Source organism: Haemaphysalis longicornis, unplaced genomic scaffold (genome assembly GCF_048455015.1).
Source record: "Haemaphysalis longicornis isolate Haplotype H1 unplaced genomic scaffold, Haemaphysalis longicornis Haplotype H1 scaffold_9, whole genome shotgun sequence".
NCBI classification, from domain to species: domain Eukaryota; kingdom Metazoa; phylum Arthropoda; class Arachnida; order Ixodida; family Ixodidae; genus Haemaphysalis; species Haemaphysalis longicornis.
The window spans coordinates 8,904,747-8,925,716 of record NW_027526460.1 but is presented as its reverse complement, the minus strand read 5'-3'; the positions used below and the strand labels follow the sequence as shown (position 1 = coordinate 8,925,716).

The 20,970-nt window shown below is 46.7% G+C and overlaps 1 protein-coding gene across 2 annotated transcripts; it reads right to left on the bottom strand.

The window, feature by feature from the left end:
- Positions 1 to 980: 980 nt before the first annotated feature.
- Positions 981 to 20,419, bottom strand: LOC144152125 (uncharacterized). Of its 2 annotated transcripts, XM_077683336.1 has the most exons (5): positions 20,140 to 20,419; positions 18,757 to 18,904; positions 10,522 to 10,593; positions 6,892 to 7,025; positions 981 to 5,944 (listed from the first exon to the last, which is right to left on the bottom strand). In XM_077683336.1, exons 1-5 carry the CDS (start codon positions 20,198 to 20,200, stop codon positions 5,664 to 5,666), a joined length of 696 nt encoding a protein of 231 aa, XP_077539462.1. In that variant the 5' UTR covers positions 20,201 to 20,419; the 3' UTR covers positions 981 to 5,663. The 2 variants fall into 2 exon arrangements, with proteins under 2 accessions (XP_077539462.1, XP_077539463.1); XM_077683337.1 differs by lacking the exon at positions 10,522 to 10,593 and having other exon boundaries at positions 20,140 to 20,412.
- Positions 20,420 to 20,970: the final 551 nt, after the last annotated feature.

Sequence of the window (20,970 nt, the reverse complement as noted above, 5' to 3'; positions counted from 1 at the left end):
CGAGGTTGCTCCCCTGTGAGGTCTTGAGCGAATTAGCATGCTCACGTAGGCGATCGTTGATGCAACGCCCCGTCTGCCCTACGTAGAACTCCCCGCAGGACAGTGGGACATCGTACACCACAGAGACACTGCATTCTGTGTAAGGGCAACATGCTTGACGATGCAACGTCCCAAGCTACGGTCATCGTTGTTGTCCTGCCCCTTGCGCTGTTTTAATCATGGATCCTTACGGACTCACTCAGCTTTGCACTCGTTCAATATGGCTTGATGTAAAGCTTGATCTTCTGTCAAAATCGCTTTCCCACACTGAGCTGCAGTGAAGCCTATTCCTAAAGAAAAATCGAGTTCTTGCATGTTTCGCGACATTGTACACTCCGCAATACTAAACTCATAAACTTAACTCAGTGAAAAGTAAGAGAAAGCTTATGTGCCTCCTTGCTGTCGCTTAGCAAACTAGCCTTATGGTAGACATCCTGCCAGCGATTCAGTTCCACGGCAAAAGCATCCATACAAATAGTGCCGAGTGCGAAGATTGAAAGCTTAAATACGGTCTCTTGGTACACATAGAAATACCATTTATTTTTTGACAAGACAGGTAACAACCAAGGTTCAAAGTAACTGAAGTTCAATAAAAGTCTCAAATATTCAGTGAAATGCAGTTTCCACAGTTAATGAAGTTGTTCAAGCCAAATCTGCTTGCCCCACCAAGAGGAACTGCCGCTTGCTCACAAGAGCACGCTCCAAATTGCCAAATTAGTGCCTTTGGCCGAGATGCTGTCCTACGCACCTTGGTAAGTCAGCTTGTGCCACAGAAGGGGCTTTCTGACAGCTTAGAGGTTCTTGCTTCCCTGCAACTTTTTGGTCCAATCCAGGCCTCTCCCAATGTGATCCATTTGACACATTTATTAATCACCCAACAGCACAAGTGCTCTTTTCAGAGGCCCTTGTGAAGGCATAAAAGCATTCAAAAGAGACAAATACACAGTTGTATATGGTTTATTGGGGCAATAACCACAAACATGACAAATTGGCAATGTGAACACAAACTTTGGGAAAGTGACGGGTAGAAGGGAGTCACCGATTACCGCCAAAGGTAAAAGTGAACATGGCTGATGTAAACTCTAAACCTCCTCTACTTTGTGTGTATAATTAACTGCTGGCACAAATGGCACATGTGTTAATCTTTGTTCCTGTTACAGTACGGTACTTCCAAGTCTTGCTGCTTTTTATCATCCCGCAAAACGACAACCCACTAAAGAAGAAAATCTGTGCACCAGCCATTACATTGCAGCACAAGTTTCCTAGGAGAAGTCTGCAGTTTACATTTCCGCAACTTCTATTTGCAAGGGAGATTCAACCTTAAAAATCAAGCTAAAAACACATCTCATTACTGTCAGTATGAACTTAATGACTAGGGAGTGCGTTGAAGACCTTGGCATTACGCAACCACAAATAATTGGTCGATGCAACAGATTTTTAAAAAGAGTGATGGAAATAACAGCTAACACGAGAAATATCTTTTCCCATTTCGTCAGGCAAACAGGTAGAGGAAAGTGGACAAGCACATAAGAAGTGCAGTGCAAAGCCAGGACACTTCATAACAGCTGCGTAGTCAGCACGCAGTAGTTCATGGAACAAAAACTGAACACCCAGGAAAAGAATCCAACTTTTTAAGTAAAGTCTCGTACTTCGGTTAGTCCATTTTTTAAAACACTGGCCACTCTGATAACTCGAACAGTGCTTTTCCCCAGCAAGAAAATAAAGCAAACGCCCACAGCACAACAGTTTCTGAAAACAGTTCCTGCACCGTATCAGCCTTGGAGCAGAGGCTTCTTTCGCACAGTGTCAACACAGTATTTGATTAGGAAGAGCCTGCATTGAATTTTTCCTTTTTTTTTCTACTGTAATTTACAGCGTCCTGATGCTGACTGCCAGGTACGGCCCAACAAGCCAGTTTGGCTTGGGCTGACCCCTTATGTACGTTTACCTCTACGACAAATAAAAACATTTATTACTAAAAAAATTACGCAACATAACAGTTAAAATACCACTAATAAGCAAAAATTTTGTGCAGGCAGCATTACCGAGTAACTCATCGTTATACACGTGCGTCCTTTCGCAAAGGGGGAGTTCAAAGGGAAAGGAAGCCTCTTACATTTGGGATTGACAGCTACAGGAGCGGAGGTCCATTAAGATATCTTTTTTATTTAGCAATTCACAGGCTAATTGTGTTTCTGCTTTGTTGAGAACCAGTAAAGCCTCGCTGGTTCTCTCCGGTACTCCCATTTATATTGCCACAGTATGTATCTGCTCGTTGTTATCACTTTGGCTGGAACAGAGATGGCTCGCCCCATTTCTTCAACCACAAAAAAATTCTGCTCCCGCCAAGTATCCAGATTTATTCCCAATAAGTAGTACCTTTAATGCCGCATACAAATTCAACAGCACTACCAAATGCCCGTGATCACCTTACAACCTTTAGTATCGCCTTATACACGGCTTCAAGTATTGCCTGCGGCTTATTAAGCAATCGGTGGGAGCACATTCTCAGCTTAATAGGCGAGACTCAACACTAGCCACAAAAGGCCTTTCCGGCAACGCACTTCCAACCTCTGCAGCAAACAATCAAAATGGCACGCATTTTACACGCACAAAACTATTAAACTAATAGTAGGCTTGCCTATGAAGTAAGGAACTTGCAACAAGTAGAAATAGGCATCCAACGAAAGTATGGAACTGTATTACTACTAATAGCACAAACAAAGCACTTATCTAACCGAATTTTACACAGACTAAACCAACAGCCACTGGTCAAATTAGGTCAAGGTACACCAAGAGAAAAAAAAAAATGGCTGCCTAGACTCCAGGGCTACTATGATTTGGCTATGATTTGACAGGTTAACACGGAAATAAGCTGCATTAAAAAATAAAATAAAATGAACTGGGTTTACTACAGGGAAAGCTTGGAAGTGCCGAGCTGAATGAGCATTAATAGTTGACACTTGCTAATAGTGTCGCAGTAGTAACACAGCTTCAGTGTAGAACCGCTAAGACAGGGCTAAGAATTCTGCAGCTTTCACGAGAACTTTTTCGAATTTCAAAGATTAGGAACTTGGCGCTGTAGTGCTCATGACCATGCGACGCAAAGTTGGCCACTGATTGTACAAAACAGACAGAAACAATGTTGTACAGCTACAAGCACACGTACTCGGCACACTTCTCGGTCAAAAAAAAAAAAAAAAAAAGGAACTTCTTCAGAAGGCATCAGCAAGCAGCAGCAGCAACGGTTGTTTGCAAGTTTGCCACACATCAGGCTAGATGCACATTTCGATAAACAATCCCATGCTTGCTGCACGCCCTGCCTGGAGGAAATGATATTCTGTTGATTTAAGCAGCCATCCACAAGGCAATAAGTTCTCCCCAAGAGTATTCCTCAGTTTTCTGGCACAAACGAAAGATTGTACACAATGTAGCTATCACCACAACACAAAATAAGAATCGTAACGCTTGTTTACAGTTAACAGTAGCAAACTGAGGCAAAAATCAGTCAGAACACAAAATCACACGTCCAAACACTTCATGCCAAAATACAGATCACATATTATCCAACGTTTCTGTCTCAGTCAACAGGGTCCCCTGAACTATGTCAACTTTTTTTTCACAGCTCCTCACCTGCACTACACAGTATGGGTCAAGTTGGTAAGCAAAAGCAAAGCATTACATTGGGGCTGCATCCTGCAATGTCAATTTGAAGGTGGATAGTGCAATGTACACTTTACGAAAGGGCTCAAACAGGACAAAAACACGGCGCTTACATTGTGAAGCACCCAATGTGTGTTGTTGCAAAGCCCACAACGTGGTGTAAAACCAGCCAGTACTCTTCAAAGCATTGCCCTAATCACGGGCCGCACGTTTTTTTCCCTAGAATTGTATTCACCCATTTGCTAGCTCCATTTAAATAAAGCTTTATATCTAGTTAGAGATACGAAGCAGAGTAACTGAGTAATGACAGAAGCATTCTACTCACATCCCCTATTCCCAAATGCAGGGAGGATGACATGTTTGTGTGACCTGATGAGGAGCACAGAAGAATGCGCGCAACTTTTTTCCCATTTTCAAGTACTTTCATGTATGCCTGTTACTTGCTGTGCAGGTCTTTTTTTCACAGGCGCAAAGTGAAGTAGAGAACGTATCTTTTGAGAGAGCACGTATTTTAACAGTCCATGTTCTGCAAGGAGATTCCCACGACATAGCAGATGACTCGCCGCACTGCCAAGGTTTTTTGTTTACGCTGGGTTTTTCTTCAGTCTATCAGATTGAACAGGACTCAGGGCAATCAAAACGAAAGCATTCTGCAATACATATTGATAGGACTCTCTTATGCTAGGACTTGGGGAGCACAACAATTTAAATGCCTTGAAGCATATAAAAATACTGACCTGAAGAGAAAGAGCTCCACAGAAAAGAAGAGGTCCACAGAAGTCCACAAGAAGAGGTCCACAAGAAGAGGTCCACAGAAAAAAAAAAAAAAAAAAAAAAAAAGAGTTGCTCTGCTTTACCGCTACATACAACGAGATGTTGTCAATTATCTGGCATTCCACTCCTGTTCACTCAAGAATGAGCCAGCATTACGGCAACACCCCTCCCCTATTTACTCGGGTCTTCGTATCACGGCAGTTCATTTTTCCTGCTCTGACATTGCTATGCACAGCAGGGAATATCCACAGGTGCAAACCCATAGCCACTAAGCAACTGCCTGTCCAGGTCAGCCCCACAACTACTTCCACAGATGAAGTAACTAAGCAGAAATTTGTGTTAAATGGCTGGCCACCAATAAACTTCGTCAAAAGATGATACAAAATCAATTTGAAAGCGTTCTATAGCACAAATAATGTACACGTGCGGGAAAGCTCAAGCACAGACAATAATGTACACGAAATAATGCCACTGGTTAACAAAGAAAGAGGTCGCAAAGGCTAAGACTAAATAAAAATGAGCAATGTTGACACTTTGACAACCAACCTGGACGTGCAAGCAGGTTTTGCGTGTGGAAGTCTGCGACAGGTAGGATATGAAGTCCAAGACATGTTCACTGTTGGGTTCCCCCCCTCCTCATATTCAGCTGCCTTCCTAATTAAACCACCAGTTTAGGGGGAATCTTCCACATTTTTTGCACGCCCAACGTGTTTTGATTTACGAAGCACTCCTCCTACACTTCTGTCTCCAAAACTGGACCTACACCACAAATTGATTTTTCTGAAGGTCTCTCTGGTAGACATAAGTTCGTTTACGAGGTGTCCCTAATGCAGCTACACTGGATAAAATTTTTTTCCAGAGCATTCCCACAATGTATCGTTCTTAACCCCCCTCCCCCATTTCTGCATTGGTTTACCAGTCCCCAATTTTGTCCATCTACTCAGAAGGGAGTCAAAAAAAAAAAAAAAAGTCAAGTGAAAGCTCTGCAGGTTGGCACCTGGTAGAGACACGAGACAGACGGCACACACCAAACACTCCCGGCACGTCACGTCCCAACTTGCAATAACAGGCGTCGACCGCCGTCGAGTGCACCCAGCCTTCCCGGCCCAGAATCACTGTCCGTCCACCACAGTCTCGGGCACCCCTTGAGTCCCCTGGCCGTACCCCGGCCGTCAGATGGCCGGCCCTCACTTGGCCGGGTAGCCGGGGTTGTAGGGCGGCTGCTGCATGGGTGGTGGGGGCTGCTGCACGGGCATGGCGTTGTCCGTGTACGGGGGCGGATTGCCGTAGGGGGAGGCGTAGTAGCCGTAGCCTGGCATGGCGCCCCCGACGGGTGCTGGCTGCACGGGGTAGGCCCCCGGCTGTGGCTGCTGCGGGTACGGCTGCTGCGGGTAGGGCGCCATTGTCGGCTGCATCATGGCTGGCTGGGGCGCTGCCGGTGGTGCTACTGTGGCTGCCTGCCCACTCACTGTTCCAGGGGAGACACCGCAACACGTGAGCAAGTCGTTCGCAAGGCCAAGTGCAAATGCAGCAAACATTCAGCTCCAGCTGTCTTCTCCTAGTGAGAGCAACGTTACAACTCTTCTCTCTCTCTCTCTCTCTCTCTCTCTCTCTCTCTCTCTCTCTCTCTCTCTCTCTCTCTCTCTCTCTCTCTCTCTCTCTCTCTCTCTCTCTCTCTCTCTCTCTCTCTCTCTCTCTCTCTCTCTCTCTCTCTCTCTCTCTCTCTCTCTCTCTCTCTCTCTCTCTCTCTCTCTCTTGTGAGAGCGCTTACAGGGCCGGCCCACGAAAAATCTTTCGTCTGCACTCCACATGCTGTCTAAGGGGTGCAGTGTGAGACGTGGTGTCAGAATCGACAGTTCAAAAAAGAGGGGACAAGCCACACCATCTAAAAGCCTGTCCCTATCCACATTACCCACACCTTTCCCCACCACTTTCAAAAAAATTGTAGGCACTGCACCATACCAAGAAACGCCATCAGATTTAGTGCTACTTTGAAACTGCCGAAAAAGCAGCTGCCTTCTGGACTTCCATTAACTATGTATGCTGTTGGGCTAGTTGGTGCATAGCTGCTCACAAAATATAGCACTAAAACGGAACACACACAGCAAGGTAGACAAACAAATGCACTACTCACTGAGTAGTGCATTTGTACGTATAGTGAATTTGTCTCTCTTACTCTTGTGTGTTCACTTTTAGTGCTATATTTTGTGAGCCTTCTGGACTCTTGCTTCAGCATTCGCATTTTCTTTCCAAATTCTCACAAAGCATTAATGACATCATCAAGGTGACAGAAGACAGTTTCTATAATGAAGGCCTGCAGCAGCAGTGGTTTCGCATAATTAAGCATCCTTGCTGCTAATTTTTACCTCTAATACTCCATGGCTAGCCAATACCAAAAGAAGCCATGGTGCTCACCAAGGACTCTCCCCCGTTGTTGTCTTCGCCTGGCAAGAAGGCAGCAGCTACAGCAGAAGCAGGACACGATGACGATGACCACCGCAGCTATGATCATCACTATGATCACGCCAATGATCACCCCAACGGACTTACTGCAAGGCAAAGGGGAGAGGGAACCGTTTCAGTTTAGAGCCACGCAAAAACTGCAACCCGCGCCCCTGACCAAGCACTACAAGCCCAAGTGAAATTGCGAGAATAACACAAGGTTGCGTATAAAACTCGCACGGTGAAGCGTAACCAGGATCATTCAAACATAGAAATAAGTCACTAAATCAGGAGATGCCACTTCTGGAATAATGGAATGGTTAATTTATGAGATATGTGATGTTGCATGCAATTCAGCCCCAAATCGAAGATCATAAAAAGGGCTGTAGCATCTCAGTTTACACAAGAGAAGAAAAGCTACCATAAAAACCACAAAGAACAAAGATTTAAAGAATGAGCAGAAGAACATGCCCCTTTCACACAGCAGCCTCAAGTGATCGCGCCACTGTCAGCGCACAGCGGAATCCTCTCCCAATAGCTTCACACCGACTCTACGTTGCATCAGCCAAATTCATTCCCCATTTCCAAACTTTTTATGCGTCCCCTCAGCCAGCCTTCTTCAACTCGCCATACCAACCACTGGAAACCACACTGTCATGCACGATCCACTTGACCGGCCACCCCACCTTGCTTCTATTAGTTTACTGTACCAACACGAAAACTTGTTACTGAACCTACATCTATCCCTAAGTGGTGTTGTAAGGCAGTATGTAGATTAAAATGTTGGACAATTCACAGCATAATCATAATTAGGCAGGCTACAATCTACTGGACATGATTAAAGGGGCAGTCATCCCCATTTGTAAGCCTGGGTAACAGATGCAGGCAACATTTAAATAGAAATAAATATCAGCTCTCCCTCACAGCAATCTGTTGCTAATTGCGTAACACAGGGGGAAAAGCAAACGTACGAAGCATGCATAAAGGTTGAAAAACCCACAAACATACATCAATTTCTACTTGACAGGCATGCTCATGCATCACTGCTGTACTTAAAGGGACCCTGAAGTCAAAATACAAGTTGTTCTAGATCGATGGATTAACTCTCCGAGAATAAATCTACCACGGTTATGCGTAGTTTTTTTTTAACAGGGTAGGAAATAGCAAAAAAAGTGAACACAGGTGCCGCCGCCACCGGCAATACTGCGCAACTTGCACTGGAAGTGGTTAAAATATCTAGCATGAGCAATGTCTTTCCTGGCTGCCGCTGGATGGCGTTACTTAACCACACTTGGAGCAGTGGTACTGCTTTTCAAAGAAGTGCTCAAGCTACGCTAACAATTGTGAGGCCTCAAAAGGACATGTTTTTCCTCAACAAAGGCTCAACACTGATCCCGGGTCCCATGAAAGAACATTTTGCTTAGTGGTCTGGAGCTGCAAATGACATGGGAGTTCGGGAAAGCAGTACGTGGTAGCGTTGTATTCAGTTTTCATAGATTGATTATGGGGTTTAACGGGGCGACACTTCATAGGTGATGAGGCGCGCCATAGTGGAGGGCTCCGGATTAATTTTGACCACCTTGGGATTGTAGAGGGCGCTACAAGCCATTCTTGCTATATATTGTTGTGACCAATAAAGGTGGGGGTCGTTCATTCAGCTAGCACTGCTCCAGTCACTTGTGTGTGTGCGGCTAGTAGCCGTCAGCACCTATTTTCGTACAGGGATCTTTAATGTGCGCCGAAATCTTGAACACACAGGCATTTTTGCTTTTCGCCTCAATCTAAAAAGCAGCCGCCGCGGCCATTAATCGAACCCACATCCTTGTGCTCAGTAACACAACACCTTAGCCACTGAGCCACCGCGGCGGGTAGCAATGTATTCGGTTGTTTCTATACCACAATACACCACCGGTGCCTCGCTTGCTTCCAGTTTATCTTGACACAAAAAGCAGCTGCAGTCGCTGTTTGTGTCACATTTGATCAGAATCTGATTAGTGATTTCTCAGCAATTAAAGGGACCCAGAAAAGCTTTGTGAAGGTGGCAATCAAATGCATTCAGGTGGTAGAACACATAACGGGGAATTTTTGAGCCAAGTGTGAGCCCCATACGTTGTACGGATAATTTGTAAACAATTTTTGAAGATCGCCTTTCTCAGCCGATGAGCACGCCGCTGCAGCGAGCCGATCGTGGCTGACGCAACGGTGAGGCGCCCCCCTGATTCGCCCGATCATCAGCCGCCTGCAACGTCACTGCCATTGACTTTCGGCTGCTCTTCCTCCTTCCTCCGAGATCCCGAGGCAAAGGCGAATCTGCAGCGATTGACACGTGCCTAGGCGCAGGAATGTAGCTAGCAGAGAATGGGAGTCGAGTGTCGCAATGTCACGTGGCTATTCCCAGTGTTTCCAGCTGCTTTGAAAGAAGCAGAGAGGGAGGAGGAATCGATCGGCAAGTGGGGAGAGGTGCACTTAATTGCTTCTGGCGCAGCTAATACTGAATGTAGATCAATAATTCCAATGGCATTGCATCGCTATATTGGTACTACGTGACAATAAAGGCCTTTTGTAACTTTTACAAAAGGCTTTTCTGGGTCCCTTTAAGGTATCTTTCGGCACTAAGTGAACGCTACAATGGCTGCCAAGGTGAGACTTTCGTTTGAAACCAACTTGCTGGTTGCCTTCAGTGTCCCTTTAAGAGGGGAAATAAGCTCAGACATGAGACAAAAGCAGGCATAAAGATGGCATCTGGCTTCAACTTGTTTCCAGCTATGAGAGTGCCAACTGGCATCAACACACTGGAAACTTGCAAAATGAAAGGAACAGCACAACATTCCATTCTGCATGCAGATGCAGCATGGGAAGTGGCAAGCAGCATCTCCTAGGTGTGAACACTGTGCAGCAGTTCTTGGCTGGACTCTTAGACCTGCAAGTCAAGACGCAGTGGCTTTCCGCACTGAAGCTGCACCTGGACTACGATGTGCACCGAAGTTGAGGCTAGACTAACTTTGGCCAACCCTGGATCTGTAGTGTGTGCTAAAATGTTGCACTCGCAGGTGTTTCTGTTTTTCACATCCATCAGAAAAACAGCCACCGAGGCCTGGTATCGAACCCATGACCATGTGCTCAGAGGTTGCAACATTTTTGCAACCGTGGCATGGCTTAGATCTTCAATTAGTAAAGAATTGAAAATACCATAGCATTACCTACCTGCATCGGTATGTATGAGCTGCAGTTCACAACACAAAATACCCCACAAATTTTTAAAGTTTTTCAATACATAAAAAAAGTTTCACACTAGCCAGAAGGGTTTAAACTCAGTGAACTCAGTTTTAACGATTCGAAGACCGTTATGCCAATGCATCGTTCAGCACCACTGAGCCCATCTTCATAATCCCACAAGCACGCTGCAAGAACTGCGGCGGGTTTGCCCAGGCAGGCACACAAATGTGCGCACGCACACCAAACAGCAACAGGCCAGGACAGCGAAAATAATGCCATGGCGTTGAGCAAGCTCCCTTCGCAACTGCCACAACAGAGGCGAGGACGGGGGAAGAGTGCACTGGCCTGCACCGAGGAAGGTGCGAGCACAGCAGGTGCGGCTATCACCTGATAATCCGCCTGGGAGAAACCCCACTAAGCAACTTGTTTCCGTGCTTATTTTTGAAGCCGTGCTTGTAGCTTGAGCCCCGGAATGCATCACAGGAACAGAAGGGAGAAAAAAAAAAGATGTGGGAAAAGGCAGACGTCTTAATGAGGGGGACATACAACATAGCAGTGACTAGGGGAAGTAGATCATCAAATAGGCAAAAGTCAACTCTACTGGCAGAAAAAAACGACGATACAGACAACGCTGGAGATAAGATAGTCCACAAACAAACAGCAAAGAGGCATGTGCTTTCCGGCATGGGGAACTTCTGATAAGTTAGAAATGTGTGTCCTCAGATACAGGGAGCAGCTTCTGATGCACTAAATATATGCAAGATAAGGGATCGCCACCTGCACACATGCTGACACGAATTCACTGAGCCTGTTAACCTAGCAAGTTCCCAACGACATATGCTCCAACACCAGCAAAGCAGTTTTACGGCACTACTGAGGTTAGCTTAGCAACCGCCCTGACTGCTTTTGGAGTATGAGGGCGCCACCTGACATTTACATTCCTCAATTCACACATGGCAAGTGACAGCCCGCACACTTAACGCGATCTGTGCTTGTGCGATAAAATTAGGCTTTTTGCCCTGGCAAAGGTGGCGCAAGTTGATCTTGCTTGCAGTCTTTAGCGTGTGTGCATCAGACGCAGCATTAACTCCTGTTTTTGGACCTCTTCTGGAACAGTTTTGCGCTTCGTTGCAGGTCAACGCCTCTCGGCCACCTTCATCACATTTGGCACATCCTTCTCACTGCGCCATCGCCCTTTCCCAGCGTCGGCAGAGCCCCTTTTCTCTTGCACCAATGCGAAGTGCGGCGGTCTTGGTTATTCACCACTAACTGATGTGTCCACCCCCAACTTCAGACCATCTACCGAGACTGAACTCAAAACTAAGCAAAACAATTTGAATTGTCTGCAACCAATCTCGCAATTAACCAGGCCAACTCCTGTAGAACAGTTTACGTTCCTTAGTGAAGAAAAGCATCGCCTCCATGATGCTTGCAAGGTCTCAAGGAATGAAGCTGCTGAGTAGTTTTTCAACCCAGTTTGCAAACGTAAATGAGAATAAGCTAGTTTGGGCCCGACCAAACGCAAAGATGTGGACAATGCATTTAAAGAACTGTTACAAACTGTCAGTTTCCCTCTATTACAAACCCCACTTCAGAGTTCCTCGGCAGAGGGCCGTGAACTTACAATAGGCACCCTATGGTGCAGCTCAGTGCCTTTGCAGATCATTTGAATACTGTACATGAATTTGTACTGACCACGCAATCCAACTCAAGACTCCAAAACACAAAGAAAAATGCCCCCAAAAAGTGTCCAACACCTGGCAGACAGGCCTTTTTAAGATGGACGCTGCTACGCACAAGCCATTTTTATGTTTGTCACTGACCACCACTGCACAGCTGACTGACGAAGGCACTTCAGCCTACCTCTGCTACCCATGGGGACGCTGGTGCAGATGATTGGGGGGGGGGGGGGGGGGGGGGAGGGGGGGAGGGGGTCATACAATTACGGCAAAACCGTTTTAAATAAAAGATCCTTGGAAGGCACTCCCCATGCGCAACGGAACCGTGCGCCCCCTTCTCCTTTTAAGCCTACACTTCGCCGACTCGACGACCTCCCCTTTACGGCGCAGACAATTTTGTGCCATAGGCGCTGTCCGACACAGGCCGAAAAGGCTATAAAAGCCCTACTGCTCTTTTTGAAGGACACGGGCCTGTCTGAACGATTGTAGGGGCATTACTATAGTGCAGTGCCCTTAGTTCGCCCATTTTATCAGTGGACCGTATTAGTTTTGTGCATTTTCTGGTTGTGTGCGTTGTTTGTACCGCCTTTATAGTTGCCTGGTCACGCCTTGTGTTTTTTCTACTTTTCTTTCTGTCATTTTCTCCTTTAACATGTACCGCTGTCCTTTCTTTCCCTTTCATTTCCCGTATCCCCTCCCCCCTGAGTAGGGTAGCCAACCGGACAGTATTCTGGTTAACCTCCCTGCCTTTCCTGTACTATTCCTTCCTTCCTTCCCGTCGAATGAGGGATCATTGTGTTCAGTGCTTGACACCAGCCTCGTTGTGTTGTTGCCGGCCGAATTGACACGCCTTGCTCCGCGTACATGGACAGTGTGGCACAGCTTGGACGACAGCTACGGGTGACCATCATTGCACAAACTGTTTGGGAGAGGGCCTGGGAAACCCAGGGAACCTGGGTGGGTCACGATACCAGGCTGATCGCTTGTGTTTGTATCTAATTTTCATGCCTTGCAAACAAACACATCTATCATTTTGAGTTCCGCCTCTTTCATCAGTCCTGGCATCGGTCCGGTTTGCCTTGGTAAATCGATAATGAACAAAAGCTATGCTGCCATAACAGCCTGCCTTCGCAAAGACCAGCAGATAATTAGCAATGTGAGCCTGCTAAGAAAGAGGCAAGCAGGGGAATGGTTAACATAATCAATGCCACGGGACAACCATCTTCCATGCACTTTTCTTTCCACGTTTACACTTTTTGAGCAATGCTATGAATGGGCTAACTTTCGAAGTTAGTCGCAGCAAGGGGGACCAAGAAAAAGTGTTTGCATATAGGGCGGCAACAAATGAGGTTCCCTCAAGCCCTAATGACCCTGCAATCGTTTTTTCACCTGTGCACTGTTTATCTCTGCAAGAGCTCCACCCCGCGTAAATGCGATTAAATCCCACAAAGAAAAGCATGGCTTCTACATGAGTATAATGCACAATACCGGGTATGGCGCAGTTCATAGAAAAGTTGGTGCGTAACACCGCAAGAGTGCTTCAACAACACTACGATGGAAGTGACGACCCACATGGTCGAAGTCCCGTCTTCACAAGGTTGCAGCAGCTCACTGAGGTTCGTCTGAACAACTTTGTACAGTAATCCCTCGTTATAACGAAGTCAGAGGGACGGCCAAAAATTTCATTATAAGCAGGGTTTCAATATAAGCGCCAACTCGAGAAAAGCTAAAGCCTTTGAGCTTTAATTGCGCCACAGCTGTGAGGAATCAAAACACAAGGTATTCCGTGAAGCAAAACTTTATTAAGGTGCAAAAAAGGCAGCAAGCTTTGGTTGTTTCAAGCTTTGCTGGGCGCGAGCAACCGCTGCTCTAATTTGACAAAGCACTGCATGACGCTGCGGTCGCCACACATAAAAGTGGCAGTGGCAGTGGCCACTTTTATAGGGGGCGTGCGGGCATCACGGAACGTTACGAGAGTTCCGCGCTGGAAAGCACCGCAAACACAGTGGCTCGAGTTTGAGGTTGTATTTGTTGAGCCAAAAAACGACTATCCACTCATTGTGGGTGCACAGCGCAATCATGAAAACCAGCCGGTTTTACACTAGGGGCTTTGCAAGATGACTGGGCATTTTTTCCTCGAGCTGTACAGCAGTTAAGTTTGCGACACAAGAGTTCTTTGGCGCCCTGCCGACACTGCTGATTCTATGGATTCTATGAAGTGTCGGTGTTCGCGCACCATCTCGTCCGAGCATGACTAATGTCCAGAAACAAAATTCAATGGCCTTAACATGAATTTGGACCGTTTTTCTAAAGTCGGATGGGGCGAATCGAGCATGACCAGCTCGAGTAAATCGAATCGCCGGGAAAACACCAGCTCTCGTTGACCCGCCATGTTGATAGCCTGACTCGCGATGAGTTGTCGCTGCTCGGCGACGCCTCTGCTCGCCACTTCGCTCTAAGCGGGTCAAGCTCTTCGTGCACTTCCGAGCAATGCGGCATAAAATGCATGTGTTTGGATTGGGACCAGAAGATTTCGAATAAAGCGATATTTCGAGCAAAGCAAGTTCGTTATAACGAGGGATTACTGTACTCTAACTATTGCTGGGTGGCCATTTTTAGCCAAATATAGCAGATGCAGTTTTTCTTTTTTTTTGCACTTCAGCCGTTTTACGTAAGCAAATTTATTTTACGCCTTGATTTCCACTCAACACCCTGCAGTTAGTTCGCTGAATTCATGAATTTAACAATATATTCAATTTAGACACCAAATGTGATAAAAGCCACTTCCTGCCCTTCAACGTAGGCGTATTTATATAGCGACCTTCAAATTTCTAACATAGTGTATTGGCTGTAGGAAAGCAAGCAGCTACAGTGTTTCACAAGGCAATTGTGACCACCTTGAGAAGCAGTCCTGTAAAGCCATCATCCTTCTCGCATCATTTTCACAACCTATTGATAAATGTAGTGTTTTTCAATTCCCTAGACAAGCGTTTCATCAGGCATTTTAAAAAAAATCTGCATTTCCAGACTGCTCTTTACAAAAAATTCATTAGCTGACAGAGGCCAACTAGACAAGGCGTGTGTTGCTCGCAGTCCAGGTGCAACCAAGATCGGATCCAACCAGTCATGGGCACGTTACCGAAAAAAAGTAACAGTGTTACAGTTACAGTTACCTAACCCAAAAAAGTAACTTTGTTAGAGTTACAGTTACGAATTTTTCTAAAGTAACTAGTTACAGTTACAGTTACTGCAAAAAAGTAACGTCGTTATTTTTCCGTTACTGAAAAGATTCGGCATAGGTATTTATTAGAAACGTACGAAGGCATGCAGGTAGTAAAAATTACACGTAGTAAAGCCTGCATGAGGGGAACCTAAAATGATGCACTCTCATGCCCAAACCAGCAATCGTTGTGTACGCCTCCTTTTTTTTTTATTACGGAAGTGTTGCTATCCATCACAAGGAACTTTGTTTTTTTTGTTGCTGCACTCTCGCTGTAAGAAATTTATTTGCAAACATCATTGTAGCGCAGAATTAGTTGTTTCTCAAAATTGGAATCAGAGAGGCCGAACTTAACTACACCGAGCTGGATGACAACACAGCTAAAACAATCTTTCAATGTCAACTTCATTTTTTTTTTTCCGCCTACAATGCCGTCGCTTGTCCGCCCCGCGTAGTGAGAGAGTATCGGAAAAAGGGGGCGAAGGTGGCGGATCGACGGAAGGCCCTTGGGGGAATGGGGAGACGGACGTGGGAGTACATCGGTTGCCGAGGTGTTTTTGAAAGATACTCAAAAAATGTGCTTCGTTAACTTTTTATTTCGTGCTTGTGGTCGGAGACGGAGACCAATTTGAGCCATTGCCGAAGCGACGTTTGTTTGTGGGCCCTCGGAGTTGTTCTCCCGTCCCAACCCCCCGCCACCTCCATCCCCGGAATGAGACAAGATATTTCCAAAGGGAATAGACACTGAAATGAACGCCCCTGTTTCGCCCCTCTCTCTCCTCCCCCCTGTCCTTACAAAGACGGATTTCGCCGTCTCGACCGGGAAACACTGCTCTCACAATCCCAGCCTTCCACAGCAATCACTTCGCTGATCCCAGGAACCCCTCCCTTCGTTTGCTTTGAGGCGTAGGCCCAACGAAGCTCGCCCAAGTTTTCCTTGCACCCAACATTCAGAAACAGATGTAGCTACTGTTTACGTTTCGGCCACAGCCCTCGAAACGAAGTCGCAAGGCTTTCCAAGAACATTTCTTCGTGTAGTGGCAGTGTGTTCAGACGTCTGCTGGCCAAGATGCTGGCTGGTGTGAGGGCACTCGGGGGCCACCATCGTTGGGGTTGTCGTATGTGTGGAGGGGCGTGAAATTTATTGCTTCCTAGACCTCGTTCGAGCACTGTTGACAGCTCGACGAAGCCTCTAGACCAGGGCGTCCCAAACGCGTGGCCCCAAATACGGTCAGGCGTCTCTAAAGAGCACAATGGTCGCAAGCAACGGCGACTTGTGAATCGAACACTCTACAGTGCGCACAGAGCTGGACGAGCGCGAGGCCGCCGAGAGACTCCCCGCGGCGTTTTATGACCCCACAAACGGGGCTGCTTGTCGCTAATGAGAAAGCGACGCCCTGACTGGAGTTTTCCAGGCTTCCGCGAAAGTGCAAAGGTTTCAGGCCGTTGTTCGGCGTTGGTGGGTGTTTGTTTTCCTGTTCGCCTTTGTGTCAAACACTTTTACTTCGCCCCAGATGTGGCAAAAATGGAGCAGCCGCGCGTCGGCCTATAGGCTCTGGCGCGTCAACATGCATCCACGTGCGCTTAGACGCGTGTCGCAGCGTTATCTGTGGACTGGGTGAGAGCGATGTCGCGCTGCTGAGGAAAATACTGCAGCTTAGACTTCGAGCCCTTAGTAGACCGCGTGAGGCACCACGCACACGTGCACGGCTAAACATTTCTAGTCCAGATGTTTTTCACCCATGCGAAGGGAGTGAGCTGGCATAGATGAAGTAGACGAAGGTTCTGCGGCAGAAAGGCCGAAAAGTAAAACGCGCAAACTGTAGTCAAACCCGGCTATAACGAACCCAACTAGAGCGAATTATGCTACATATCGAACAAAAATAATTCAGCTACGGAAATACACGGGAAACATATTCCTTTTAACGAAGTTCACACCCGACATATCGAACTCTGCGTGCCTAGAATGGCCGCCGAAATGCATGGTCTCGGAGCGGCGATTGAGGTGTGGATTGGCCGCGACCACGGAGCAAGAGTTGCGGCTGAGACATTGCGCCTCGCACGTAGCGACGTGATGCCCGACACTTTCCGTAACTGTTTCCGACGCGCGGGACTCATGACGGAACCCGCCCAGTCAACGAGTCCGGACCAAGACAGCAGAACTGTGGCAAAAGCTCACCAATGTTCCCGATGACGTCGCGAATGAAAGCCGTCCGACGCTTATAATGAAGCGCTTTCGGCAGTCCATGTGCTCCGCCAATGCTTCTTCGATTTTGGAGGACGCGGACTCGAACTGGTGCAAACAATGTTTCGTGTAGAGAATGCTATGCTATTTGAAGCCACCAAAGCGAAAGTGAAAACAAAAATCACCGCTTTTTTCTTTGCAAAGTAAGCAGTTCAGACGGAAAGTAGCTTTATTACTTGGATTATTTTATTATGGATTATTTTTGGCATGGTAATGGCTACTTTACTGTGTTCGTTTCTGCATTCGGGGATGATGGAGTTGGGGAAGGACAGAGAGGGAGGTGGGGGGGGGCTCCCGCGGATTGCGAACTTGTTACAATAAGTTCGTTAGAGGCTGGTTCGGCTATATCGAACTACTGGATATATCGAACTAATCGCGGTGCATATTGCAATTCGCTATAAACGGGTTTGACGTACATCGGCCGTTAATGAGTGTTGCTGTCGGATAATTTTTTTACAGAAATAAAGTAACTGTAACGGTATTTCTCGTTACAGTTACACCACAAAAAAGTAACAGTGTTACAGTTACAAGTTCCTCTAACCCAAAAGTAACTAGTTACAGTTACAAGTTACCGAAAAAAGTAACTAGTTACCGGTAACGCGTTACTAGTAACTAGTTACTGCCCAAGACTGGATCCAACAGCACCCGGTCGTGGAATAAAAAGTTGATTTTTCAGCTCTCACAGCACTTGGCAAGTCAATCAGCCGCGCAAAAGGCACATGCGCCGAGTTGCAGGCAGCTAGCCTTTGAGCACACCCACCACACCATTTGATGGTGACATTAGTGTCCCTGTTTCAGCACTCACAGCCAGTTAGAGCAGCTTAAAATGGACAGACAACTAATTTTTGTGGAGTGCATGTCCTCTGGCTCATATGAAAGCCAGCATTTTATTATATACTGGGGTAACCACAAGGAATTTCTGAATGAACAGGTGGAAATCACTTTAATTTAGCACAAAAATTTCGGCAGTCTGAAAGGTAGTGTAGTGTCCAAACGTGACACTAAGTATGTGTCCAAACAGCTCCGTTGGTTTCTACTCGCAATTCCACAACCACATAAAGGAATAGGAAAGCGTGTGCTTGTTGTTTTAGCCAGGGACAAGTTTCTAAATGCTGGTTTAATCTCATGCGCAGTTAGAAGTATGTTGCCGCTGTCTGAGCCTCATGGTTGCCAACATTCCTTTTGGCGGGCTACGTATGGCTGGTAAATCTAAAAATTCCCATTTCAAAAGTTTTAGGGTGCTATCAGAAAAACCATTTCAGGTTAGGTGTTTTAACCAATGCCCATTCATTTGGGATAAAGAAAATATACTCGACAAAAAGCAGTTGTCTGTCCCTTTAAACAACGCATTCCGAGAGTAAATGAGACGTGGAAGTGAGGGTACACTGAATATCTGCAGTCAGTGCAAGACAGTCACTGTGGACGACAAGTGGGGCACTCAAGAAGGCCAGTCAAGAACCTTGCAGAGGGACACTCACATGGCATCCGAGTAGTTGTTTAGATCGCAGCAGTAGCGGAACTTCTTGGTGCCGCAGCAGTATCGCTCCGAGGGCCTGTCCAGGGTCCCAGGGCAAGTGAAGTACTGGGTTATGTCGAACACCTCTCGCGTGCATGTCGTGGCGAGAGCTGGGAGCAAAGAATAGAGTGTGCAAGTACAATAACACTATCAGGTACATTTGAACCGATCCACACAAATGTGTACTATTGCACACCTCAGGGAGAACAGGCTACGTTTTCACACAACTCTCTTTGTACCATCCTGTGTCAAAATATAACTCGCACCGCCTTCGAATTTTGTGTGCAAGTTGTGCTTCAGAAGCCAAGTTGGTTATTTGTAGAATTAGTACGGTCTTGCCCTCTTAAAACTCACGCTAAATCATGCACTATCAAAATTCTGTGCGTAAGGTGTACTCAAGGTCAATGACATCCCTGTCTGCTCTAGTCAAGTGTCACCTATGTACACACAGTGTAAACATCTAGTTTAGCCCCTAAAAAAAGTGTCAATACTACTGCATATATCAAGCATGCTCACAGGAAGTATTTTAATCTCTAGAAAGTTTACTATAATTACGAAAATTTCGATTCCCGCTTTTATTACACAAACCTTGTCTCCCAATGTTAACCGCCTTAAAAATGCAAGCTGAGCGTGGCAACAACATCAGTTAGATCGGGCGCTAACAAGAGTGGCTGAAATTCAAACCAACTTCCACATGAATTAAAGCAACGTCGACATATTGAAAGTGGTGCACCGTGAAATTTACCACAATCTTCATAGCAGAAATAGTGCGTCACGAAATTTCGCCTTCAAGGTTATGCGTGCGTAGCCGGACAGTCAAACGGCAACCGGATACGATAGAAATGGCAAAAAGATAAATTTAAAGCGTGGTGTGCCGAACCACTGGGCGGACGAGAGCGGATGGCGAAATGGCCCGTTCGATTAACTCTTTCGCGCCTTCGACAGGCAAACCAACTTACGTTCAACACGGTCAGAATCGTGAAGGGACGTGTTTACGCGCCTTTCTCGCGCGGACAGCCCACCCTACGATAATTTCGCTTCGGTGCAAGGCCTAGCTGTTGTGTCTGGTGGGTCCGGTTTCAAGAAATACGTCTTAGCCCGAACAGTTTCTGGTCGATTTCTCGTGACTATGCCCAGATCAGAAGCAAGAAAAAACTCAACGCCTGAACAATGTGAATCAGTGGCTAGCGCGAAGCGTTCAAACCAAGCGATTGCAATCGTCATTCCGCACGCGTTCACTGAAAGCGTTTCGGCACTTGCTACCAAACTGAAGCGCTTCAACGGCCAACCGTCAATTGGAGACTTCTTAAACATGCTTCCAACCAATGGAAAAACATCCACATACCGCTCTCGACGATTGTTGTCACGAAGACAATGGATAGGCTCAGGAGAACGTAGACGTTCATTGTCCTGCCAACGTCCGCGCGCGCAAGCAGGTAAAGAAGGGGCCGCCGGTGGCTGACCAAAGAATACCAGGCGCCTTTGACCACTTCGACCAACACGAACACGGGCGGTGACACCACGGACACGCACTCCCACCCCGACAACCCGTATCTCAAATCCGCTTCCGATTCTTCACGTTTACTACGTCACCCAAACAGCCGCCTTACGAGCAAATCCACGAGCAACTGCTGACTGACGTCACGCGCGATCTGGGCGACGCGGTGACGGGATCGGTGCACTGCGCGGATTCTCTTGCGGCCGAAAACGCAACACGCACGCAAAGGCCAACTCGGTCTTGGACGCAAAATACGGGAAGTCGTCTGGCAATAAACGATTTGTGAAGTAGGTTGTAGCACGTGCCCCCCGCGGGCCATCTCCCGTCAGTATTTGATGGCTGTTACCCAGGAAAGTTACCGATAACGAATGCATCTTTTTTTTTTTTTTTTCGGGGGGGGGGGGGGGGTGACAGATTTCTGGGAGCTTCAAGTGAAATGCGCGGGAGCGTGGGATATCGAGGCCACTTGAACTTTTCCCTAATAATGCTTTGCTGCGGAAATAATAAAAAAGTGCAATCCGGCGTTTTACGAACCAAAGCAACATACGTACGTACATGCAGGCTTAAAAAATTGCAAATTTGTCGACCGAGGATTCACAATCTCAACAGCTCGAGCAAAACTGCAAAAAGGCAGGAATGATGTAGCTAGCTGTGCACGTGGCTTGCCTCTACAATAGA